The 26,896-nt window shown below is 35.3% G+C and overlaps 6 protein-coding genes across 9 annotated transcripts in view; 3 read left to right on the top strand and 3 right to left on the bottom strand.

The window, feature by feature from the left end:
- The window catches only part of LOC129786261 (transcription factor cwo), a 201,588-nt gene extending 187,434 nt beyond the window's left edge, over positions 1–14,154 (bottom strand). The window contains exon 1 of the mRNA XM_055821155.1: positions 14,148–14,154. The gene's annotated coding sequence lies outside the window, so the exon portion shown is untranslated. The remainder of the gene's footprint in view (positions 1–14,147) is intronic.
- On the top strand, positions 1,015–4,505 carry LOC129786269 (uncharacterized). 2 transcript variants are annotated; one of them, XM_055821165.1, is made up of 4 exons: positions 1,015–1,725; positions 1,798–1,969; positions 2,041–2,330; positions 3,860–4,505. In XM_055821165.1, exons 1-4 carry the CDS (start codon positions 1,332–1,334, stop codon positions 3,943–3,945), a joined length of 942 nt encoding a protein of 313 aa, XP_055677140.1. In that variant the 5' UTR covers positions 1,015–1,331; the 3' UTR covers positions 3,946–4,505. The 2 variants fall into 2 exon arrangements, with proteins under 2 accessions (XP_055677140.1, XP_055677141.1); XM_055821166.1 differs by lacking the exon at positions 3,860–4,505 and adding an exon at positions 3,649–3,786 and having other exon boundaries at positions 1,108–1,725.
- On the bottom strand, positions 3,869–6,775 carry LOC129786278 (uncharacterized). The gene is made up of 5 exons (XM_055821177.1): positions 6,685–6,775; positions 6,435–6,566; positions 6,204–6,328; positions 4,933–5,076; positions 3,869–4,870 (listed from the first exon to the last, which is right to left on the bottom strand). Exons 1-5 carry the CDS (start codon positions 6,741–6,743, stop codon positions 4,569–4,571), a joined length of 762 nt encoding a protein of 253 aa, XP_055677152.1. The 5' UTR covers positions 6,744–6,775; the 3' UTR covers positions 3,869–4,568.
- LOC129786264 (uncharacterized) lies at positions 9,698–17,604 on the bottom strand. Of its 3 annotated transcripts, XM_055821157.1 has the most exons (6): positions 17,371–17,593; positions 17,195–17,274; positions 15,554–16,321; positions 15,315–15,479; positions 12,683–13,061; positions 9,698–10,723 (listed from the first exon to the last, which is right to left on the bottom strand). In XM_055821157.1, exons 3-6 carry the CDS (start codon positions 16,059–16,061, stop codon positions 10,513–10,515), a joined length of 1,263 nt encoding a protein of 420 aa, XP_055677132.1. In that variant the 5' UTR covers positions 16,062–16,321; positions 17,195–17,274; positions 17,371–17,593; the 3' UTR covers positions 9,698–10,512. The 3 variants fall into 3 exon arrangements, with proteins under 3 accessions (XP_055677132.1, XP_055677135.1, XP_055677133.1); XM_055821160.1 differs by lacking the exon at positions 17,195–17,274 and having other exon boundaries at positions 17,371–17,604; XM_055821158.1 differs by lacking the exons at positions 17,195–17,274; positions 17,371–17,593 and adding an exon at positions 16,529–16,732.
- Positions 17,605–19,819: 2,215 nt separating this feature from the next.
- Positions 19,820–21,078, top strand: LOC129786288 (golgin subfamily A member 7). Its single transcript, XM_055821189.1, has 3 exons — positions 19,820–20,159; positions 20,236–20,388; positions 20,464–21,078. The coding sequence occupies exons 1-3, from the start codon at positions 20,031–20,033 to the stop codon at positions 20,602–20,604; spliced, it is 423 nt and encodes a 140-aa protein (XP_055677164.1). The 5' UTR covers positions 19,820–20,030; the 3' UTR covers positions 20,605–21,078.
- Positions 21,079–22,990: 1,912 nt separating this feature from the next.
- On the top strand, positions 22,991–26,084 carry LOC129786276 (uncharacterized). Its single transcript, XM_055821175.1, has 4 exons — positions 22,991–23,438; positions 23,512–23,652; positions 24,828–25,061; positions 25,582–26,084. The coding sequence occupies exons 1-4, from the start codon at positions 23,150–23,152 to the stop codon at positions 25,716–25,718; spliced, it is 801 nt and encodes a 266-aa protein (XP_055677150.1). The 5' UTR covers positions 22,991–23,149; the 3' UTR covers positions 25,719–26,084.
- The last annotated feature ends 812 nt before the right edge of the window (positions 26,085–26,896 follow it).

Raw genomic sequence — 26,896 nt, forward strand, 5'->3', positions numbered from 1 at the left:
TTATAGCAATCCATTAAAAGGTAAATTGTGGGAGGAATAATTTTTTTCTATAAAAAAATCTGTGTCAGGATTGCTATTTAAATTAAAATAATAAATGTAGAAAGGTCTTTTTAAATTTAAAGGTTTCGTAGAATTTTAAAATCTAGCTAAGATTTCAGGATTAATGAAAATTTGAAATTTGGGGGAGGAAAAAAGAAATACTTACACAATTAGTCAGTTAATTACATGTGAAGAGTTGTTTGAATAACTAACAATAATTAATTGCCTGCATATAATTATCTATGTTGGTTTAAACTAGGTCTAAATGGTCTAAACAAGCCATAGCAAATTATCATGATAACAAATTAATCTTCTAAAGAAAAAATCTTTTTTTAAAGATTTTATTTATTTTTGTAAAGAAAAAAGTTTTTTTTTCAGTTTTTTTAAAATTTTTTAGCTTCTGTATCTGACGAAAATTATTTACATTACGGCTTTACTTATCTTTATCTAAACTTAACCCTTTGAGGTCCACACTTAAATTACCGGACCATTCGTTTTTATTTTTTGTAGGCCTTTAGTGATCTTTCGAATCCATAAGAAAATATTCAGAGACTATCACTATGATCATGAACGAATAATCTCAAAAAGTTTTTCTAAACATAATTTTTTATCGCAAGTACGTTAAGAACAATTGACATAATCAATGAATCATACTCACCACCCCAATGTCTTCATTCGTTCCTGAACCAAATGCTGAGGCTATACTTTTAATCTCTCCATTCTTGTTGTTCAAAAATTCCTCTTTAACATCTTCTAGAAAGATTACAAATTCTTTCATTAGATACGCATCCGATAGAGCAGCATTAGCAGTATCAATGTAAGGAAGCAGCCACCAATGCAGAGGGAATGTTTTGTACTTGGTGGAAAAAGAGAAATTGAGACTATTGCATTAAACTAGTGTAGTGTTCTCGACGATCATGTTGCGAAGGTGCAACAAATTGTTTGTATAATTAATTTACGATGAAGATGCACATAGATGAAATTCGCGTGTGCAGCATCCCATCCCTGTGGTGGGGTTGTTCAGCAAGTGTGAAAAGAATAAAAATGGGTGTAATCGACAGATGCACCGTAGTGCTTCTCAATCATTCAAACGCGGAGGAATAATTGGATTAATTGTATTTGCGCCACTCCTGTCCTCCTCCCTTTTTTCTTCTTACAACAAAATTAAATATTGTCCCCAAAAATCTGCAAGAACAGCGCAAAAATTGCCAAAAAACCTGGAGATTGTTGTCGTGTGAGGCAGATTTTGTGTGTTGAATTTGCTGAAAGACCCGGATTTTGACGTGGAAAGGATGTGCTTGAAAGAGTGTACGGTTGCCTTTGTGGTGTGTTGCCTGCTAAGTGCCGTGTCTGCTACGCCGTTGCCACGACATCAGAGCGACACACCCATTACGAATAAAATGACGTGGACCTGTGTCAATAATGCAACGTGCATAGATGGTGTGGCGAAGGATATCGTGGGCAGACTCAACCGAAAGGAGTCTATTGATTTTGGCGTGGTTAAGGTGGTGCCCAGGGAGCGACGAGTTGTCGCCGAGGGACGCTCTTCCAATATCATGAACTTCCTCAGTGGTAACGAACTGAGGATTCCAGTTGGACCGATGGTCTTCAGCATCCAAAGATCCGAAGACTACAGTGATTACTTTGAAGTTTCCCTCATGAGGAAGGGTGTTGACGAGGAAGGAAGTAAGCTTACTTAAAAGCAAAAAAAAAAGAAGAGTTTTTGTCTAAAAAGAAAATTTATAAATCAATTTTTAGGACATAAACATCATCATCATAGGCGCATGAGGCTGTTCATTCCATCCTTCCTGGCATTCAATGCTGTCGGTTGGATGCTTCTCGCCGTTACAAGTGTCGCGTTGCTGACTTTCAAGGCTTTCGCCCTCTCCAAGATTGCCTTCTTGGTTGCAGCCGCAATGACGATGAGAAGGTAAGAACTCACTTGAGAATTTTCCTAGAAGAAAACTATTAAAGTTTCCTTAACTTTTTATTCTATTGCAGAGTTATGGGTCACCAAAACATGGATGGTGGTCATCCTGAATATCTGCCCTACAATGGTCTCGAAATTGACTCACCCCTTGGCGGTGCTGTGGCGTCCGGAAGTGAATTCCTACCCTATCACATTAGCCCGGACTTCCAGGCTTTCCAGCAGCAGCAGCAACAATTGCAGAACCCCATCACGGCTGAGAGCAATGTTGTCGCCGCCGTTGAAGCTGCCAATAATGCCACACAACCGCTCGTACCCCAAATCGGGGGCGGACTTGCCAAGATAAAACGACAAGACCTCTCAGGTGGGTTCATTTTTTACTAATGAAAAATTAACTCTTCTGGCTTGTGCGTTTAGACAAACAATTAAACCTCCAATCTCCATCCTCCCGCAAAAAAACCCGCATCTTCCCTCATTTAGCCGTAAGACAGCCTCTTTTTTAATTTTTTAATTTTATGCAAAAAAAAAGTAATTTATTTATTTATTTATTTATGATGACATTTTTTTTATAAATATTTTTAATTTTGACCAAAAGTTTTTTCATGTGTAATTTTTTCTTGCATATAGAAAAAGAGATTTAGCTAGAGAAATACCATTTTGTTGCGATTCACGGAACAAGTCAAAAAAAAAAGAAAGAAAAGAAAGAGTGGAAAGAAGTTAAGAGTATAGAATTAGGTTGAAAAGAAATTGTAAAGAGACTCGATCAAGTAATTCCAATCATTGTGTAAATTTATAATGGTATTAAAATATTTTTTATTTGTAAAAATCTGTTCCGCTCTGATTACTGCAAAATGATTCCTTCCTGTTGCGTTGAGGGGCAAATCACCCAATAACCAATGGTGCGTCTCACATCCCATCCACACCATCCAGCATATCCATGCCCAAAGCACATCTGTATGTCTTTCACAGCACTGTTAACAATTTTCTTTCCCTCCATTTCATCCACCCATCTTCAACCACCCAAAGAAGCACACAAGTCGGGTAAAAAAAACATGATTTTAGTATGTTTAAAATGAGTTAAAATTACAAAGTGGACTTCTTTGGGATGTGAAAGTGATCGTTTTTTTTTGCTAAAGGAGCAATTAGCACAAAAAACAGAGCGTATTTTCCATGCCACAGCATCCAACTCTCCAATGTTGTTTATCCGTATACAAGACAAACATCTCATGTGCACATCGTGCACTCATAACTGCAGAAAATGCAGGAACCCGCCGATTCAAATGATGGATTTTGAGGAATTTTTTTTTTTCATCTCACATACAAAATACATATTTGTTGAGAAAAAAAAAAGAAATCTAACAAAATCACTAAATCTCCGCCGCTCCAGATGATTTGTGCATGATTTATCGATAGCACGAGTTAATTGAAATAATTCCTCCTCATTTTTCATAATTAATGTACAACAAAAATAATTATGAGCATTTGGATTAATATTTCAAAAATTATTTCAACCATCGATCGCTTGGGCAGATAAATTAAATTAATTTGTGAATTTCTAGCGCGAAAAAGAAAAAATTTCACCTGAAGGGTTTTTTTCTTCGACCGATCACTGTTTATTCCACAAAGTAAAGTCTCGACGCATTTTAGCACATTCTTTAGCAACTAATTAATAACTTTCACAGACTTGGGTATCTATGCGAGACCTCTTGGAGATGAATGAAGAAGACGTTCTCCAGGCAGAAAAGAAGAGAAAAAAAAACCAAAAGAAAAAAAGAATGGATTCTAGAGTTAATTGACAATAAACTTTACAATTTCTTACATTTTGATTTCTTTTACTCAAACGACACTGTAATTTATATGTATATAAAACCTCTCATCATTTTATATGTACAGCCCTCCGGCGAAAACCCATGTACTACACTCTTGTCGCTCAGAGGAGTCCAATTTACACCTATAGAAGTCCAATTGGGTCTTCCTAAAAAAAAGAAAGCTCGTCATGATGACCACGTGGATGAAGAAAAAAAAACCAAAGTTACGCAGTAAAATTAACCAAAGAACACCATCAGCATTTTCCAAAGAGAGAGAGAGAGAGAGATTTTCCTTGCTTTCCACACCCCCTCGAAAACATCTCACGTTGACAAGACCGATAAGACCTCACAGCAAAGATCATCGCTGGAGTAGTGGACTAAAAGACAGTAGACAATAATAATTTATTTATTTATTTTTACTTTATAAATTATCTTAAAATAAATTAAAATTTATAAATGCAATTTCTCAAAAAGCTTACCCTGTCTCGGCTGTCTTGAAGCAAATTAAAATGAAAATTCGGTTGAGTCTTTTCCATTTGAGAAAAAAAACCTGAAATATTTGCTAAAAACGTAATTTCTCAATTGATTGCATGCAATTGACAAAGATATTCCTAAAGCAATATTTCATCAAGAAATGTAATGTGTATATATACCCGTAGTATATGTATGATTATAAATGTTATTTACAAGAGACAGACAATGAGCAAAATAAATATGAATGATCTCTTAAATTAATTCTTTCTCTTCCACCAACTTTTTCGCAATTCTATTTGTTCGCTGAATCATCCTCAATTTCAGCGATTTAATTTGGATCTGGCACTTGGAACACGATTCCCTGCAATGGCTACGTATGAGTCGGGATAGCGCATATCTGACGAAGAATTGTAGTCAGGATGGTAGGATGGTCGTCGTGATTGAGGATTCCGATGATCCTCTGGTCTGAATGTATCGGATTTTCTGTGAAAATGTGGATGATGAGGGTAGTAGCTGAGTCCACCAATCCCTTGGGGTGAATACTGCATATGCAACCCTGCTGTGTTGTAGTTCATCTGTGACATTTGCTGCAAGCTCTGAAGCTTCAAGAATCCCAAAATTGCTGAAATTTTTAGGCCAAAGTTTTCAGAGTACTCAAAAAAGAATAAACATTCACTAAATTACCCGGTATGATGATGATAATGAATCCCAAGATCTTCTTAAAGCTTGCCAAGCCAAAGATAAAGGGAAGAAGCAGGAGCAATTTAAGCTTAAACAGCTTGAGGATCAGGAGCATGGGAATAAACATTTTCTTCAATCGATCACGCGCTGAAAACCAAAAGAGAAAAATTCAATTAAAATATCTTTCAAGTAAAGTCATTTGGATGGAAGTCTTAATTTATGGCAAATTAACTTGTAGAAATGAAAATTATTCGCTTTGTTACTTTTAATAACAATTAATTTTCCTCTTAATTCAAATGAGAAATTTTCAAATGAACTGTTGAAAGTTAAATGTGTAGTAAAACGAGTTGAACACAACTCTGGATTATCTAGATCGATGCTGTAGGTGGTTCGTTTGTGCATCATTTCTTTATAGTATTTTTAAAAATATTTATTTTGTGAAATGTGGAAAAACTAAAATACCTACCGGGTAATTTTCTTTTTAAATATTTTTTGCCTTATAGGTATTTATGATTGAATAAAAATTCAAGTAAAATTTGATTTAAAAAAATCCTTCAATTCATTTTTTTTTAAGGATCAACAATGGAAAATTTGATTGCTTTAATGATTGAAACCGTAATCTTTTATTACTTTTTAATCCTTTTAAATTAATCAATTTTTAATGTACTTCAAACTCCCTATAAAGATCCTGCATTTATATTAAAAAAAAAATTAAAATATTTTTAAAACAAACATTTGGTACCTGATGAACGTATTAAAATGACTCAAAATGTGTACAAAAAATAGACAGAATTTGCCCAATAATAAAATCAAGGAAAAATAAAATATTTAAAGATTTCTAAGCTCCTAAAATTGAAATTTTTAGGACTATTTAATAAAATTAGATTAAAAACAATTAATGGCAAATTAAACGACTAAAATCTAGTCTAAAGTTCTTTGAAAATAAATTCCAACAGATATTCCCAAAATATAATAATTTTTTGGGTACCTAAATAAAATTTCTCTTAACGGAAATGTGTGAAAAAAGAAAAAGTGCATAATCTTCCTCAATGTGTGTTTGTATGACCCATAGATATACTATTTACTTTTTTGGCATTTCTTCCAAAATAAACTTTTCGCAAAAGGCCGTTATTTAGCAAATAAATACCTAACAAAGAAAATTTCTTCTCAACCCAACATTTTCCCACGCTTTTCATTTTCTATATAGCAATTAGATGTTCAATAAAATGTACAGTACATTTGTAAGGGAATGAGAAAGAGTATAAATATCTTACAGAAGATGGTGTCTTTCTTATCTTCAATAATATCAATTTCTCCAGCTATCTCATCCATAAAGCGCAGTGAAAATTCTCCATCACTCGATTGGCGATTCGTGAACTTTGTGGAATTTCTGCAGAGTCTGAAAATGGAAATTGCGAAATAGAAAAAAAAATGAGAAATAAGATTACTTTTTTTGCCCAGAGAGAAGGTGCTTGATGATGTGAGACAAAAGAGTATTTTTTTACCGTTCCATTTTATGACAAGGCACATCAATTAATAGACTGAAATCTTCATCAACATTGTATGTTTTATGTGTGACCACCTCGAGCGATCCATCGTTCCCAATAGTTGCGGGTAAATGTGTGGATTCGGCGTGTCTGGAACAATTGTGGAGGGAAACAAATTAATTAGGGAAAGATGCGGTTCACCTGGAGACGTGTTGGAACATTTCGCATAAATATGATGTGGAGTGAATGAGACGGAGATTTTATTTACCTTTGAATTGCTAAAGATGTGAAATATACTGCAGCCAGGTAGAATGATCTCAAGCGCATGGCGACGACGCTCCACGGCCCCAAACTCAGCGACAACTACACACACCTGAGCTTCAACCTGCGTGGATCAGCTTCAAGAACCACGATCGCACTCACGATCACTCACACTTACTTGAGTTGCCGCAAGAAAAGTGAATGAACCTATTAAATACGGCGCGATGAGAACTAAACAATGTGTCGTTGGTGATGTTCTGAGTTCTCCTCCCCTTTGCAATCACCCAAAATTAGGAGACTCTGTCTGCACCTTCCAGCGTGCATTTTCGCAATGGAACTGCGAATCTCTCAATGGCAGAAAAGCCACAATCACATGCTGATTGCCGATCGTGCGCTCAAATCGCGAACAATTTCTTCGCCATGCAATACCTAATGGCCATTGAAGATTCTGTTGCTTCCACAACACACCACATCAGCATCATCCAGTGGCGTCGAAATAATTTCTCTTCTTTCTTCCTATGCTGCCAAGAGAAAAGTTTTTATTAAACATAAATTGAGCGATGCGGTGAAATTTGCCATTCTGCAGAATCTCAGGCGTTTGTTCGGTATTAAATTCTCTTTTTTTTTTGTTCCTTGCTCAAAATTCCATTCACGATTGCATGGAAATATCATTATTCGGGCATTGGATTCATGAACTCACCGATGTAATATATATACACGACACAAAGTTTTAGTCGGAAGAACCTTGGCACCAATGTTCCAATTTACTTCTATTTGTCCATCATCAACTAAAATTAACACAAATTTAACCAAAATCATCTGTTAAAGATATCATATCGACATATCTCCGTGGCACGTGGAAGTGATCGCGTTTAGAAATGTGCTAAACAGTTTTTTCTCTCATGCATTTAGGTATCAATTGATTTTTCAAATAAAAATTCAATCGTGTGAATTCAAAATGAATATAGAAATGCGCTTTCTTCTTTCTCCAAGTCGATTGTGAATAAATTTTGCATATTTCAATTGCTGCTGCAAATAATTTGGGTCATGATTCGTATTCTTTAATTCAATGTAAATACATTGTTTTGTATTACAAAGTATTTTTAATTCTTTTTAATTTTAATTTTCTAGGGGTCAGTGGGGTCAGTGGGATCAGTGGTCAATATGTTATTTTTCCTAAACGATTTAAGATTAAGTTCCTAAGTCAAATTTTCATTTCGTTGATTTTTTTAAATAGAAATTTAATGAATAAAATCTCAAAATTGACTTTAGAATCAGGAACGCTTTTATTAAAACAGACTTTATTTTAATTTAAAGATCTGAAAAATGTTATTAACTGAAGAATATTTCTGTTCAACAAGAAGAAAATTAAATATTCACATTTATTTTGTTATTCTTTTCTCTATGAGAACTCTAAAGAGAAATAATCAAATAATTCAATAATAATAATTTTCTTGCCTATAATTTTATTTTATTTCAAAAATAGAACATAAAGATTAAATAAAAATATTCCTTAGATAGACACACAGGGTAATCATAGTTCCCTCATAATGTAAAAGCATAATTTTTTTTAACTTGATCCTTGAAGTCAAAAAAAATAAACAAAATATTAAATATTCAATTTTAGCTGTGTTTCTTTCAGACACAGCTTTTGTGTACCGAGCAAAATCGAAAGTCGTCAGAACGGGCTCAAACTTGGGATGAGCACGAATTAGGGTCCCCACATTCCAAAAAACGTATGCGCCAAAAATTTTTTTTTTCCGGCCGGCCGGCCGTCCGGAGTATAACACTAAATTGCGAGAGAACGGTGATAGATAGAGACTTGCGGTAAACGGCAAAGTTTAAATATCGACCGGAAGACATCCGATTATGAGGTCATATCCACCCCCCCACCACCGCGTCCGCCATTTTGAATAACCTCAAAATTTTGTTTTCGATATATCTCAGCCCCTGTAATAGCTAAAAATCTGAAATTTTTATATGTTGTAGGGGACATCAAGAGCTTTCCAACGATACCTCATTTTTGAAAATCGGTCAAGCCGTTTAGTCAATATGGTCGCCACAATTTTTTATCGAAAATCGATCATAACTCGAAAACGGCTTGACCGATTTAGATCAACCCAGGCTCAAATGAAAGCTCTCAACAAGCCCTACAACTCTCTAGAACATCCGAAGTTTCAAAAGTGACCGCTAGGGGGCCAAAAATCAAAAACAAAATTTTCGATGAGTTTTCGATGAATATCTCGAAAACGCCATTATCGATTTGCTTCATTTTTTGATATGTTATAGCTCACCATATTATCTAGCTCCATGCCAAAAATGAAGAAAATCTATGTCTCCGTTCTCGAGATATAGCTTTCCAAAGTTGGCATGTCATATCTCGGGTTCTACAAGTCCGATTTTGATCAACTCAAGTGCAAATGAAAAGTTTCGTGAAGCCATACAAATGTGTAGAACATTGCAACTTCGAGAAATGACCGCGAGAGGCGCTAAAGTCAAAATCAAAATTTTCGAAAATTTCGAACTCGAATATTTCGAAAATGCCATTATCGATTTACTTTACATTTTATTATATTATAGTTGAGGTTAAGACCTTTCCAACGATAGCTCAAACTCGAAAATCTATGGAGCCGTTCCCGAGATATGGCGTTTTAAAGATTTCTTGGGGTATGACTTTTCAACTTTTCCCGATTTTGCATGTATTTAAACAAATTCGCGTTCTAGTTTGCTCTCACAAAATTGGTACACTGAAAGAAACACAGCTCTCGTAAGCTTGGTCAGCTTACCAGTACATTTTATCCTTAATAGTTCCTTCTGCACGATTTCCTTCAAATATAGGTCATCATTCCTTTGAGATCTTCACGTGGATCTCCTTCCTTAAATTAGAAAATGAAATATTTCCTTCATCAGAGCTTACTCCATCCATCACAGCATTCATCCAGGCACTGCTACATACCGCAGCTACATTAAGCTTAGGTACAATTTCCCGGAGGCAGGGAAGCAATAAATAAAAGTCCAAATCTCGATGGCTACAAACTATTTATTAAGAGTTGTTGAAGAAAAATAAATAAAAATAAATTACAATCTCCGAATGAGTATAATTTCCTTTTTTGAGACGTTATATACTCAAAGCTAAACTACACGAATAAACTATTTAACATGAAAGAAATCATTTCCCATCTCCCCACACATTACCCCATTAATTAATCTAATTTGAGTCCAAGTGTTGGTCTATTTTTTTTGTCGTGGTCCAACACCAAAAATATTAAACTTCTTCAGATCCACACGTAAGAATTTATCTCTCCATCAGCTGGGTGTTCTTTATTTCCTCCTTTTTTTGCTTCTTAATATATTTACACCAACATGTCATCAGTCTCACATGCACTACATTAAAGAAAATGGTCTAGAGAGGAGAAAATTATTCCCGTTAACACACACACTTTATTAACCGCGAATTGAATAAAAAAAATTCAGGTATGCATACTTCGTGAATTCTATACTATTTCACTTATTAAATTGCAATTAGAGTTTTTTTTATATCGAAATGTTCTTTGTCTCATAAGACGCATTCTATATAGCACAAATTATATAACATTGAATTCCGATTAAAGTAAAATTGCACACTGAATTAAATGGAGCGCATACGTTGAGTAATTACATGGAACATAATAAGCAAAAATCACTGTCAATGGTATCGAATTGCCTTTACAATGCATTTTGTGGTTTCTTCTTGTTCATCAGCACGTTAATTTTCAGAAACTTCCAGACACACAAATCAGTTTCAAAAAAAATCCAGCTGAGTCTATCCCGCCCCCGTCTGCATAATTTCTTTGAATCAATGCAATTTTCTCGCTTGAACCAATTTGTTGATGTCATTGAATGTTGTAATCATTGCTGGACTTGTGTTGTCTTTGAGATCAATACAATCGCGATTTGTCATATCACAATTGACCCCATCCTGACCATCCTTGGCCGCTTTCATGTACTTGAAGAAGCGCATTATATCCGGGTTGTCCGACGTCGGCTTCTTCAGTTCATTTAATTCCCTGGGAAGAATACAAAAACAGACAGGAGATATTAATCAAGAGTCATTATTAGAAGCTTTTTAAAAAAAAAAGTATGTAATTAAAGTTGAGAGAGAACTGAGAGAATCAAAAAGAACCATGCCGCAAGTACCACAACAATGTATTAAAAGAGCTCTGTGGGATAGTGACGGAAATGTGTAGCACCTAAAGTAATTGGCGCCGAAAGTGATGATGAGAGTGAAATTCGATAAAATCTCACAGTATGTTCATTTTATCAAATAAATTCGTTGTGGATTGCTAACCACAGAAACAAAGCGTTCAAGAGAACTAACAAATTGATGAGTTCCTTTTGAGAAAGCAGTAAATGGTTGTGGTTAATCAAGCTGCAATGAATTTATACAAAATTGTTTCCCTGCATTTTCTCATTTAATTTTGTAATAATGCGATTACAATCTTCTCATATTAGGCACAAGAATTTAATGAAAATATGCGCAAGATGCATGCGCAGACATCTTAATACAGAAAAGCTTCTTTTATTGTGGCATCCACTTAAATGGAGCGGTGGAAGAAAGAAGGTTTTGATGGTAAGACAACTTAACTTATGCATTTTATTTTCATCAGTTTTTGAAATAAAGAAACACAATGTATCTTTTTATTCTAAAAAAAAGAACTTGCATTTTAAATATTCATAAACTGATTCCCATTGAGTTTGAAGTTCAAAGGAGACCATTCATATTTTGTTGTTGTCATGATATCAACAGAAAACATATGTGTATGTACATCAGACAAGAAAAGTTATTGGGGCTCAAAATGCATTTAGAAAAAAAGCTAAAAAGACATCCTACTTTCAATTGGGAAAAGCTCCGAAAATTTTGAGAAAACCTTGCTCAAAAAAAATGTTTAGGACTTACAGTGCTTTCTTCTTCCTTTCTTGAAATAAGCGAAATAAGCTCTCTTATTTTACCATAAGAAAAAAATACCAATGAAGCATCAAAAATTAAGTAAATTTTCTTTAATTTTCCAATGTGAATTCCTAGATTATTTATAAATTTTCACTTTTTAACCATTATGGAATCATTATGAATCATCATGGAATATTTATATAGTATGTACTGTTCATGTACTTCCAATTTTTTTTTCATTTAATTAAAATATATATTGTATCTCCATTTGAATATCAATTATTTGTAATTTAATTTTGATTTAGTGATGATTTTTTTTAAATATTTAAAAAAAATATATTTATACTTTCTTAAAGAATAATACCTATACAATATACATAGTTAATCAAACTTTCTCAACTTTCCTTTGGTTGATTTTTAAAGAGCTTTTCAAACTGTTAGAAAGACTCAAGAAAATTCACGTTGAGATGGCAGGGAAAACTTTTTTTTGATTCTTGCGATCTGTGGCATAGATCTAACAATTCTGTTGTTTAATTTTAGGAAAAACAAGATTTAATAATATTAAAATAATTAATGATTAATTCAAAATAATTTCTTGAGAAAATAAGGGTTCTTACCAAGGTTCTTGACGCCCAAAGCAATATTTATAACCTAATCGCATTCCTATCTAATTATTTCCCAGAGTATTAGCATACCATTCTCATCCATACAGAAGCAGCATAGCCCAAGCATAGAACAAGCATAATAATAATTCTAAAGCTGCACATAAATTAATCATAATAAAATGCTAATTGGAGTATAAATCTGTGATATAATAATTATTTCATTCATTCGTGTATCATTTTGTGAGACTTTCTCATTTAAAGTATTTCCCGTGAAGAAATTTGGCACGACATGCTAAAAAAAACGAAGATCTGACGGAATGGAATCAATTGGTGGGCATTTTTTTCGAGTGAGTTAAAAAAAAGAGAGACATTTCCCCGAAAGAGATATCTCCTCTCGACCATAAAAAGCGACGATGAATAATAAGCTCGCGGACTGAACTTGCAATCAGTCAGTGAGTCATTGGGGCACTCACCTACTCAGTTGGGCAGAAATGAGGTTGCTGTAGGGTGCATATTTGGCCGGACTGGCATACATGAGGCACACAAGCTTCTGCCGACATGCCTCCTCACCCGTTCCTAGGCCCAACTGCTGGAATATGGCATCGAGACGTGACAGCAGGGGGCTGTAGAAGGGATCGTAATTCGTGAGTAGCATTGACGATGCCGGGATATCGTGGAAGATCTTAAAATCATCTCTCTTGGCTGACATCATACTGTTGTGATACTTTGAGTAGTAATTTCCATCAGGTGACATCATGTACGACACCTTTTGACCATGCGGACCGAACTTTACAATACTATTCTGCGTCTCAGACGTAGCTCCATCGTAAAGTCCATTTCCGTATTTATTATCTAAAAATAAAATAAATATAAATAAAATATTTATAAACAGAAGAGACATAAAGAGGCATGAATGATTGAAATTGCAATTAAAACCAATCATCAACTTTTTTTCACATGCATTAACTACCGTGTAATTTTCTCTTTTTGATTTCATTTTAAAATACCTCGTGGATCCACTATACGTACAAAGAAAGAGAGAGAGAATCTTCTTGTAATGAGAAAATGCATTGAAATCTGTCGATACGTCGATGAAGATGCAACACCTTGTTGAGGTCAGCTATTTGTAACTTACGCGATAATTAACAATCATTTCTACGTTTTATTTACTTTCTCAAGAATTTTGCACATTAAAGGAGATAATGCACAAATAACAAAATAAAAAAAAATAACTCTCTCCACCACCTAAAAATACACGATTTTTCATTCACTTATGGGGAAAAGAGAACTTTCTCATCACGCCAATTTTTGTCACACAATAGCTTGGAAGATTGCTTGAAGATTTAAACATGGGAACTACGGAAACATCTCACTGGGTGAACAACAAAATAACCTTTTACTTTTAATTTAACTCTACATAAATCAATTACATCGTTTATGAACGAGATAAACATAAATTGCAATTATTTAAGCACAATTTAGCAAAAGCACCACTCCTACTATACATAATCAACAAGTTTTATTAATAGACACTAAAACCCAATCAAAAAGTCATATATTTTCCTATTAAGAAAATATCTCTGACCTACAGATAGACTACAAAAAGAACAAAGAATTGATTTGTTCACTTCACATCTCTAAAAAAAATTCCAAAATCTTCCCAAAATTGCGTTATAAAATAGAAATTAATTTTCACTTCGTTTTTTTTCTAAAATCCTCTTGAGCTAAATTATTTATTTTACAACCTAAAGGCATAGTTATGAGACAATTTTCAGAAGCTTCCTAATAAATTTCCGCGCAACAGAGAAAGAGATATTTTTATTAATATTTCTTCTTCTTCTCATTATTGAAATCCAAAATGTTTATTTAGTTTTCTACACACTTAACTTTGTATGCCAACAGTTGCTTTTATGAGCCCTACTGAAAAAAAGTAGAAACTTTTCATATTTGAATGACAAATTAACGCCTTTGGTAAAAAAAAAACTACAAACGAATGAATTTCCGTTCCAAACAACATAAGATTATTAATTGACGAAGAACAGTGTTTTAATCTAGTTTATTGCATATTTTTTGGGGGGAATTTGGGTTTACAATCATGCAGATTTTCTCTGCGTGCGAACATTGCGTGTCATAATTAATATTGTAGCACAATTTATCCACAATTCATCCACAATTTACTCAATTAATTAAAATGTAACGCACTCTCAAATATATAAGTTGGAATAATGAAGGAGTAGCTTAGATTTGTTAAATAAAGCAATCCAATTTATTTAAAAATTTCCTAAAGTTTCTCCTTTATTTGATAAAACGCAAAATAGGGAAAACCAGGGTTAAATTAGTTTTCAAATCAAGAGAATACTTCGTTGTTAAAAAAAGAAATTAAATTGATATATAATTTTACACAAAATGTAACATGTTTATGTAATTAGAATAAACAGTCAATATAATAATTTGTTTTGTTCGTAAGAACTTATTTTACTTTAGAATTTTATAATACGTTTAAATGATTTTCCGAGTATACCTACCTTTGTAAAAAACTTAATTTTATATATTTTTTAATTTATACAAATTCATTTGTTGCTTTGAAAACTCGAAAAGAAATCATAATCTAATATAAATTTTGTATGAAAAAAGTATAAAAATAATTAATTAATTTAATAACAACGGTTGTGCTATATAAATTATAAATATCAAATTTTTACGCGTGGCTTTAAAAATTAGTACTTTCATAATTTCGTTTTTATAATCAGCAAAAGATTTAAAAATTTAGAATATTTTTGATCTTTTTTTTTTGATAAATAGAACATTCTTTGATTTTTGAATGTTAAAGCGAATCCTAAAAATAGATCATAAAAAGTTTAATTTAATCCATAAATAATTGTGTGAGAAAAAACGTTCGATAAACCCGAAAAGTGTGAGAAAGATTAATTATAATTGGAAATACTTAAATCGTGAAGATCAAGTTCAAGATGAATTTTACAAAACACCTCACTCAACAACATCTTGAATTAAATTAAACCAGACACTGAATAGCTCATCCAATTCATGCGAGAGAAGCGAGTTCTATTGGGAAGAAGAAAGAAATTATGTAATTTTGTTTTTTACCTTGTTGCATATAAGAAGTCGTTCCACCATTCTGACTAGTAGTCATTCCACCATTTCCTGCCCCCGTTGAGTAGCTACTCTCATTGTCTAAATAGGTATTATCTTTGAATTCCAGATCTTCAACTGGTTCTTGTGGTTGCCCAAAAGACGACACCGACGATAAACCTACGATTGGGGAGGAGTGGAGGTGATCACATTTGTGCATTAGAATAGAATGAATGCTGTGAGAAGTTTTGTACCTTTTCCCACGATCTTCCCCAGTGATCCAATGAGACTGGGCAGGAAGAGCGCCAAAAGGGCTGTCTTGACGACTTGGAGGCCAATAAAGAGGGGCCACATCATCTTCTTGAGGCCCTTGAAGAAGAATATCCGGCCCGTACCAAGTGCACGTCCCACATCCACATTTATGACGCAACTATCAGCAAAATCACGCAGTCGCTGTTCCACGGTGCTGTGCGATCGCGCCTCGGTGCGCGGTACGCTGTGATTTCTCTCAATGGTGACACCAGGAAGCACATCAATGTGACCATGGCGCAGTGACTTGTCTGCCCAGTCTATGAGCATATTTCCCAGTTGATGCAGACTCTCCCGCTGTACCGTGATCGTGGTGGCATTTTCACTTTTGGCGTTCGCCACAATGCCGCCATCACGTTCGCTGGCGTGAGATGGTGCGACCCAGTGAAGAAGTGTCACCGCGATAAGCACAGAAAGTCGACCAAGTGGCATAATATTTTTCATCCTCATCATCTTTTGTGCATGTGGAGAAGAAGAAAAATTTCCCTCTGCTTATCTTGCGCACATACACTGCACATAAATAGCCAGCAAAGAGTGAAGAATAATATTTTTTTTCGTTGCTTGTGTTGTTCAATTGTGTGCAATTGGAGCACAATTCAATAGATGCCAGAAAATAATAGTGAGGTGATCACTGAGGAGGCTCCACTGAGTAGAATGATCCACTTCTTTGCAAATTTCTCCATGATCTTTCGTGTTTGCACACACAAGATTCACTGAAACAGAGGAGATCAAATTGATTCAATAGGATTAGGTGAAAAAAAATTTAAATCTTCTGTTTAAAGGTGTTTTGTTGAAAGCAATTTAATTTTTCTTGCACAAACAGGTAGAAAGGTTGTGTGGGGAAAAAGGTGCGAAAGATGAGAGGTGGTAATTTTTGCGGTTGTTGGTACATTGAAAGTGGAAGAAGAAAGAAAGATCACCAAATTGGCAGAAGATCGCGATGCACAGTCGTGAAATTCACTACGAAACCCTCTTCAATGCACACCTCATTGACTTGTCCGTACTCAATGTTGGACCAGCAATGATCGTTTACTTCATTGCTGATGTAGGTTTCTTTTAACATGTCTTGCAAGAAAAGAGGAGAGAAAAAATGCTATAATTTCACTCTGTGTATTATATTCAGTGATGGAGCTCTCTTTGGCGAAGAGACCTCTACCTATTAGCCACGCACAAAATGTAGACGTAGGTCGCGATCATAACACGTTTACAAGCAACCCGAAAATTATTCAAGTAAATAAAAATTCACGGAAGATGAGAGAGAGAAAGACACACACCAACTTTCAATATGTACCTCCTTGTGGACCAAAATGTGGGTCATCACCATTTTCAATCTTGTGTGGCACTCGGGTGAATAAACATAATTGAAATGGTGCGTGTTTATGAACCACTGCCGGAAGAATATCTGCATAACACTCTCCATAGTGTCTCAACATTTTCATTGTAAGCAAAACTATTTTTTTTCCGCTTCTTCTGCCCTGCCCGATCGTATATACGCGAATAATTTGATGATGGAAAAGGTGAAAAAGTGTGTCAATTCACTCTTTAGCATGGGAAGATGAAGGAACATTGAATTGCAAAAATTTTACCTTCACTTTACCAACCACAACATTCCATCCACAGATGTTATTCTAACAAGCAAGCACCGCCTGGGATGATGATTAATTGGCTGGTGATTAGTAATTGAGGAAAAAATCACAAATGATGGGCATATTATAGGTTTATTAATCCACAAGAGAGTGTTGTTGATACTAAAAGATCGCACCTTTCCAAGCACAAAAAAAACACTTTAATCACTTCTTAGAAGAACACAGATAGTCCCGAAAAAAAATCCACAAACGAATAAATCGCCCTAAAAGTTCGCGACTGATCACTGATCTCTTCCACGAAGATCATATGACATCGGGTTTACTGTAGTGAACTGCCGTGCGCAATGTGGCTCAACGTGCCAGCTCAACTCCACACAGAGTGGTAGTCTGCAGGTGAATAAAGATAGTGCGCGGCAATGAGAGTTGAATGCAATCGAGAGATCGCGTGGTGATCACGATCGTCCAAGTCGTCGTTCTTCTCCGGTGGGGCACATACCCGAATGTTGAAGAAAAACCGTTTATGCTCCACGATGACCAAATAATGTGTCTTCACATGGCTTAACACGGTAGTCTGTCGAATTGCATATTTGATCGACAGTCTACCCAACTTCTACCTCCTCCACGCTCTAAACGTGTAATTTATCCATCAAGGAGGTATCTCAATCGACAATATTATGCTCACAGTTTGTTGAATCATTTCTCTGAACCACCACAAGACGCCCTCATTACGTACATACATACATATATAGGTAGACTTATATACAAAAATAGATTAGCCATATCACGTACTTTTACTGATAAAATTTCCAATATATTTTCTTCCATTGTTTTGAAAAATCAGTACGAAGAGAAAAATTGCAATTTCATCCAAAGGCACTTTAAAGCATTAACTGAAAAAATTATGTTAATTCTCGTTGTCTTAATATTTCTTTTAGAAGATTAAAATCTTCTTAATAAAATGGTAAGTCTTGTGTGAAATAGAGTAAGAGAATGAAGAAGAGCTATACCGGAGCTATATACTCAATGACTTTAATATGTGTAAATCGTTTTAATTCATTTTGATCATTTATTTGTGATAATTTCTAAATTTATTTGAATTTTTAAAAAAATTTATGCAAGACAAGAGGCAATAATTTTGGGGATTTAAAACCCACAACCGAATATTTGTTAAAATTTTAAAACATTTTTTTTTATTTTGGAACTGAGTATTGGCTAGACGGCTTGACTGATTTTCAAGAACGAACGTTTCTTGGAAATAATTTTAAAAATACTTGGTGTTGGCCACGAAGTGGAACACCAACTAATATATGCGTCGGAAAAAACCGAAAAAACATAACTAAGATTTCCTTTTTATAAAAATTAAAGAAAAAGAATCCTGGAAGAGTTTTTCCCCTATTGCGTCTTGGAAATTATAATTCAACACTAAGACGGCAGCGGCCGCTTGCAAAGCATGGATTAAATTCAATTAGGAAAATGATAATTGTGAAGTAATTAAACTTTAAACTAACTAATTTAATAGAGAAGAAACATAAGCTCCTTGAAAATAATTGAAAAAAACAATGTTTCAAATTACCCCTCCAATGGGGTATAATGAAACAGCATTTAATTCACTAAAAAACAAACAATTCTTTGAACCAATTCTTTGATGAACCATTTTATTGAAAAATAAATTAGAATATTTTTGTAATATTTTAGTTTTTAAATATGAACTGTATAAAATTTTTCAATTTTTAAATATTTATTCAATGCCCTAACATTTGCCTGTTAATTTGCAAAATGATAAACCTCTCAGCGCATCCACCATGCTTTGTATTTGGATATTTGAAATATTTCGAGTGCCTAGAAGCTCCACAAGAGCAAAAATGATTTTATCCAGGTTACGAGGACAGAATGCGAGTGTACCCTCTGTGAGAGCACCTTCACCTTGACTGATCAGCAAGAGCGGTCGCAGAAATAGGAAGTGATCTTCAGCAGTTCATTTTGCTTTTCTTTGATCTCCACACGAGAGAGAGATGGAATTTGTTTAGGCAGGGAAATTAAGTAGTTGCCCCTCATGTTGAACGATTAAACTCGGTGATATGACACGGAAACCTTATTGAAGTACCTTTTTGTATCTCACTGCGCACCAATGGCTGAGTTATTAATTGACCTGGGCAGCTGATATGATTGACACCCGTGCACTACAAAGCGGATTACTAATGATAGACATGGGCTTTCAGATTGCCTCCTAATTCATCTCTTTTTTGGGCATCTTCATCAGAAAGTCGTGAATTGGAGTTTTTTTTTCATCTTCAATCACGTTTTTCTTCCATTCAGAGGCGGGATGACTGGAATGCCTGGAATGAATTGGCGCGCTTTCCAGTTTGGTGTGAGCCGCAGAGGCCGCAGAGCGTTTTTAGTTGGATGCACTGCAAAAAAAGGTGCGAATAAAATGGTTAAGCCGCGTGTTTTCTTCAACCTGATTTTTTGGTTTGGTTTTAATGTTATTAAAAATGAAAAAAAATTCTTTAAGTTTGAATTGCCAGGATACGTCATTTTCTAAATATTTTCAGTGATTGACTACATTCCAAGAAAATATCCCTACCTTATTTTAACAGTGTACCAACGACCATTTCGTATTACCAAGACTCACTTTAAACATTTTTTTCAGTGTAGTACGTGACATTTTGTGCAAAATAATTTGAGAAAATTAGCTGAAAAGTGAAAATTTAGCAAAAAGGTGTGAAAAGTGCAATTTTAGGTGGTGGCTCTGCGGGAGTGAGTGACTAACTTTAGGGAACAACGTGTGGTGGAAGATTTGCATCAATCAGAAGTACTAAAAGTGGAGGAAGAGAAGATGTCTCAAGCACAACCAGGAACTCCTGCTCTGGCCAATAATTACATGAAAGTCTTCGTTCAGCGTGACTACAGTGATGGAACTGCTGTAAAATTCCAGACACGCTTCCCTACAGAGCTGGAAAGTCGCGTGAGTACTTCCTCCTCAGTGATTCTTCTGGGGTACTTTGTAGATTTGGCATAAACTTTTCCTGATCTCTTTGCAGATTGATAAACATTCGTTTGAGACGACAATCAATAAGCTGAATGAGTACTTTGCGGAAGCTGAGAAGGGTACCTGCAGTACCTACTGCGAGGGTTGTCTAGCCTGCATCACAGCATACTTGAACTACATCTGCACCGAGACACACTACGAGAAGGTACTGGATGAGTCAGGAGGTGGCCAACAAATCCCGGAAAATCTTATCTTAATCTTTGTGCTTATCTGATTGCAGTGCTTGAGAAAAGTATCCAAATACATTGTCTCCCAAAATGAGAGGATCTACAACCCGCGGGGTCTCCAAATCACCGACCCAACCTACAGGGGACTCCGTGTGATAGAGATCTCCATTCTCGATAGGCCCGTTCGCACGTGACTGCCGCTCTCCAATTCATCCGAGGAGTTCTTCATGTAAAGCGCATTTCAATGTACAATTTCGGCAAAATTCCTCCTTCCTCAACCCCCCAAAGAGACCATTTATGTCCCCCCCCCAGCATCTCCCAGATTGCCTACTGAAATTCCCCATAAAAACATAGAGGAACTCCCACCACATTTTTTCTTGCAACATCGCAGATCCTTTCTTCCTGAGAGAGATTAAAAAATATTTTCATATTCGCTAGAAAGATATAATTGTTAAAAAAAAAAAAGCTAAAATGGTAAAAGAGTTTGATTATTTTCATTTTTTTATCACTTCTGTATGTAAAACATGTAAAACTATTTGTAATATTTTGATGAAAAGCTGACTTTTTCCTCGGATCCAACTCTTAAATGAACAATTTATTTATACGCGCGAGGATACTGTGTATAGAACATAATGCAATATGTTATTAAAGAGTATTGAAAAAAAAAACTTTTATTGTTTTTTATTGCTAAAGTTCATCTCAAGGAAGTGGGCAACTTGCAAATTACTTTCAGAATTTTTAAGTAATTGAGTTAATCAGAATTATGAAAGTTCTCCCAACTTCAATTAAATTTTGAGAATAATTATTTCCTCTTGTTGCAATTTTACTATAATTGATTTTCTTAAACATTTTCTTCCATCAATTATGCTGGTGAAGAAATTAAGCAAAATGATGACAAATACAGAATGGAAAATGAAGCTAAAATCTCTGCAACTGACAACAATATTGGTTTATTGATACATACATAGGAAGATTGCACAAAGTCCTGAAAACTTTGTCGTGAGCAAATACTCGAGAAATAATGTGAAATATTCCTCGTCGTATTTTGGAATTATGCCAAATTTTCATATTCAAATTTTATCAGAGATTATTGTCACATAAATTGCATTTTTATTGTGCAAACTGCTTTAGAAATTTATGCAACGAACTTATGAAACAAATATTGGATGACCGGGCGTCTCCACTGCTAAACTGGTTTATTTTACTGTGAAATTCAGAAGTCCAGCGACTACTAGGCGCCTCCATTGCTAAAAGTTGAAGGAAAAATTAGAAGTTTGTTAGGAATTATTAATTATGTTTGAGAATACTTAAAGAAAAAAAATCATAAAACGTTCAAAACACGATAAAAAATATTACTGAACGCAGAAAAAAATAATTTAAAAATTAAAAGATTAATTAATTAGTTAAAAATCATTAGCTAAGTTAGACAACATAAGCTTCGAGATTAAATGATAAAATTCCTTGCAAATTATTAATAATAATCAGAGAATTTTATCAATGTACTTGTAAAATATTCATATCATTTCGGAAAAATTAAAAAAAAATATATATTAAAAAACGTACTCAAAGAACGACATTTAATATCTCCCTATTTATGAGACATTCTATGTAGGTAATTATGCGGAAGAATCTTAAGAATTTCCTCTAGATGCATATTATTTCGAAATATCGATCGCGTGCGACCTTTTCCGATCAAACAGATAAGAAATTGAAATAAAAAGAATAATAGAGGAACTGTGTGTGGATGGTGACACAGTGATCTTGGCGGATCTTCCAGACATTGGTGGCCAATAAGGTAATTGGCAATGAGAGAAGAAGAGAATCTTTCTTTTACTCGCTTTAGTCCCATCACACCCAAGGCAGAAATTATGCTGCTGCTGCTAATTGCAATAACTTTAGCGTACACATGGCAATTTTCCCGAGGATTGCAAAAAGAGGAAGTTTTATATGCTGGCAATTTGCCCCGGTAGCTCCGGCATGCGATGGGGGTTTGGGCTGTCCGCCGGAGTTCATGCGGCATTTGAATCGATATTGATTGGTAATTAGCAATGATTAACCAATTGTGCCACCGGATCGTGTGACATGATTGAAGAAGATTATTGGGTCAGTGGAGTAATCATGGGTGAGAATTAATGAGGAGCCTCTCCGACACTTCTCACAGCCCATCATTTTCCCCCCAGTATACGTACAAGCACCGGCCAGTTGACTTTCCATCTCGGTGAATAAAATCCGTCGTCTGGTAGTTGTGTCATTTACCGGACATCCGATGTGCTTGTGGGGTACCATTGATGCAGCCAGCAGAAGATAAGCACAACCCGGAGCTTGGTGGGGCTGATATAATGCGTAGCAACATGGATTATTGTTGCCGAGGGCACCTTCCGTGTCCCACTGCTGGATGGGAGCAATTAGATATGCTAATGCTGTATCATCATGGTCATTATCGTATACACGCGGCATTTGTGAGTACACGATGGGAAAATAAGAGAGATCAATAGCCAATTGCACCAATTTGACCATTGCACTGACCTGGAAGGCACACACTACGTTCTCATATAAAATGCCACCGATGATGGTGGATGCGGCTATTTCAGTGAAGAAACTCTCGAGTGGCAGTACGTCGCGTGCAAAGATGACTCCACATCACTAAACCGCTCCAAAGGATTAACCGAAATTTGTGCGCGAGTGTCTCATTTTGTCTCAAAAAGAAAATTCCCCCGAAAAGCCACCAAAAAGTGAATCATGAAAGTCAAGTGCCTGTTGGTGTTTCTGGCATTCGCCATTGCGTGTGCTGTGGCAGAGAAGAAGACTGATGACTACGTTCTCACCACACAGAATGACTGCTACACCTCCAAGAAGTTCTTTACCTGCCTCAAGTATAGGACAGTTCGCTATATTTGGGCAATTGCCACCGGAAGGATGAATCTCTTTGATCACGATACAAATCTCGAATCAGCCAATACTGTGCGCCTTGTGCAGCTTTCAGTCCCTGAAAAGGAGGAGCTTTTCTCGGAACCACGACAACTTGCAGGTGAGTTCAAAATTTTGGATGAAATCCTGCAATTTTCTTAAGTTAAAATTTGTATCTTTTTTGATCCTTAAAGGTGATTCTGAGTATTTGAAAGCAGTTAAATTCTTCAAGAGATCCATCAATACATTCCTCAGTTTCCACGGTATTGGATTGGGGATTGACAATGAGAAGGGGGCACGATTAATTGCCAGTGAGGATGATAATGAGACTTCAGGTGAGTCACATTTATAAGTTGATTTTTGAACAATTTCTTGATTACTTTGAAGAGTTTCAATTCAAATATTTAAAAAGACTTTTTATATTTAAAAAGACTTAATTAAATAAATTCTTTAAAAAAAATCAAAACATAAAAATTTATTTAAAAAAATGTTACTAAATTATTAAAGCAAAACTGGATTTAAGAATTTCATTACCTTGCTTATTCTCAAAGGAACAATATTTCAATACAAAAAAAAATATCCAACTAGAAGATAATTAAATTCCAACTAATAATACAGAACATACAGTGTATACACCAATTTCATTTCCACGTTTGTCAATAGCAGTCCTCTTTATACATTTTGGTATATAAGATAAGATGAATACAACAAATTAGATAATATGTACCTATATAAGTATAAGATTTATGTATGAGGTGGAAGAGAAGGTAAATTTCATTTGAGGATAAATGTCAAAGGTGTTTTCCCGTGTATATAGGCTTTTGTGGCTGTAAGGAAATTGGGAGCTAAATTTCCCATGGGACGGTGGGACAAGAAAATTGAGACAGATTGCTTCCCATTATCTCTGTCCACAGACATAGACGTATTCTCCTATAAAAGACTCACTTTGAATAGAATTCTGCGAATTCCACAATCCATTTTTCCTTCCTAATCTCATTCATTGTCGAGTTAAATCCATTTGGTGAGAACTTGAAGATATATATACCTTTTTAATGTAAGTCGGTGTGAATTAAATCCCTATGGATTTTAGTGAGTAATCCCATGAAACCATTTTGATAACAAATTAATCCATTTAACTTGTGCATTCCTTACAAATTGCCTCATATCTGAAACTTCCTCCATAGCACATATGAATTTACCAGAGATTTCCGGAGGACGTTTAAAAATGCACGTCTTTGCGGAAGCTCCAGCATTCCGGGAGGAAATTCAATAAAAAATGTAATGGGAAAGATTGAAATTCCCCACAGGGCTGAGTTTTTCGGTATTACATATAACGTATACGGTATTCCGCAATAAATGCACATTATCGATGTAAAACGCTGTGGAATTTCAATGAATAATAAATTTTAGAGCTTTACATTATGGCTTGTGCAAAAAAAAATCACCCAATTATGCTGCGCCATGTTCATGTAGGGATATAAAGCATTGAATTACTTCATGTCTCTTGCAGAAGGACGAAGGATCCGGCGGAAGAAGTTGAATTTGATATTCCCTCTGGCGATTTTGCTGAAATTGGCACATCTCAAAGTCCTCCTCCTGCCAATTCTCTTGGGTATTGGTGTAATTCAGGTCCTTCTCATCGTAGGAGGGGCTCTCCTCTTTCATTTCCTGCGAAATAATACACTGTGCAAAGTGCAGCCACACCTCGTGCATTCGCACAGCCACGTGACAGAGACAGGACCAGGTGAGCTTTCATCATTGTGCACCTTACTTACTAATTTAACATGCTAACAAGTCACGCTCAAGGAACTTCCTTTATGCTTTCAACTATTATGAAACATAAATTACATTAAATTGCATTTAATTCCCATGGAAGACATAGAATGTAATTTTAAGGACCTTTTCTATATTAATAATTAAATCAATTTTAAACGAATTTAATTAATTTTAATTATTAATAAAAAAAAAGGCAGAAAATTCAGATTTTAACCATCCACCCCCTCAATGTGGTTTTAAGGTATGTGAGAAGTTTTAATGTCTAAATTCTCATTGGGAAATCCACTCATTTCCCAAAAAAAAACTTCGAAGGATAAATTTCATCCTCATATCCTCCCTGATAACATTTAATGATTTGGCAATAAAAACGGAGCCCTTTTGAACAAAAAAAAAATGCTTTAATGGCTGAAGTAATAAAAATTTGGCAGTATATTACCCCCAGCTGGATGATTGCGTAATTTGCTAATGGTCTGCCCTTTTTTTTGCAGAGGTCAGCTACAATTCTTACCAGGGCTACAATCCCTACGGACCCCCGTACGGTGGGCATGTGGGTTACAATAAGGATTGGGCGACGAATCGTGCGTACAGCGCCTACAATATTGTGCCAGACGTGGAGAAGCAATAAATTTCAGGTGTTCCTTTTCCACCTGCAAGAGCCTCTCCTTCGACATCCATTAGATTAAGTAACACGCGAGGAGTCTCGTTTTATTACACCTCTGCTTTCTCTATTTATTTTTTTTATTCCATTTTTGTGCAATTAAGAAACATTAATTAAATTATAATCATTTATTGTCACGGCTTAACAACCACCTCTAAAGCAATTTTCCCAACACCCCTTTCGCGCCACAAATTCAACCTCACACGCCATCCCCCAATTCTCAATTTATTGTAGCAACAGCAGGACAGACACACACACACATTCGCAGATGAATATTAGAAGAATTCAATAAACAAATAAAATTTATGCTCAAAGTCGTGAGGAATTTCTAAATGTGTTTTTTTTATTTATATTTCTTTATATGCCCCCATCACACGGGGGAATGGTTAAGAGGAAAATATGATTAAAATGAAGAAAAAGCCAATTAAGAGCCTCGCGTGGAGAAAATAACAAAAACAAAGAGTAAAATCTCTTGGAGAGCTTCCAACAGGCGGAAATGTATGGAAGAGAGTGAACACTGGGAGGAGATACAAAATGTACGTGGAGAAGATCAAGAATGTTGGCTAAGAGCTTCCAGGGAGCTTTTGCGCAGGCTTCCATCCCCCTTGACTTTTCCACATTCCCTCCCAACTCTTGGCTCGCACTTTCCTCCCAGGGGGTATTCCTCTTTGGTCACTCTTCAGCTGAAGCTCTCTTGTACTTTGTAAGGGCAAAATGAGAAGGGGGGGGGGGTGGTCTCTCTTAGTTATAAATATTTCATGCATTAATTATACATGAGATTGCATAGATTTGAGGGTTGAATTTATTCAAGGGATTTAGTTGAGGGGGTGGTTTTTCCTGAAATTCAATCTTGGCAAAAATGAGGGTGAAACACACACACACATACCACGAGAAAGGTGCGGGACATACTTCCTGGATGACTTTCGAAGAAGGAAACTTCAACCATCAAAACCCAAATCCGACAAGAAAGGTACAAGGCGGCATTTCGTATTCTATAAATAAGAAATTGACTTTGGGAAATCTTAACTCAATACCATTTTATACACACAAAGACAATTTGACAATTTGCTTAAACCCTCCTCATGCGAATAATGAATCGTGAATAATTTAATCTTTTTTGACTCTATCCCTGCTGTGCATAAATT

This window comes from Lutzomyia longipalpis, chromosome 1 (assembly GCF_024334085.1).
Source record: "Lutzomyia longipalpis isolate SR_M1_2022 chromosome 1, ASM2433408v1".
Classification (NCBI taxonomy): Eukaryota; Metazoa; Arthropoda; class Insecta; order Diptera; family Psychodidae; genus Lutzomyia; species Lutzomyia longipalpis.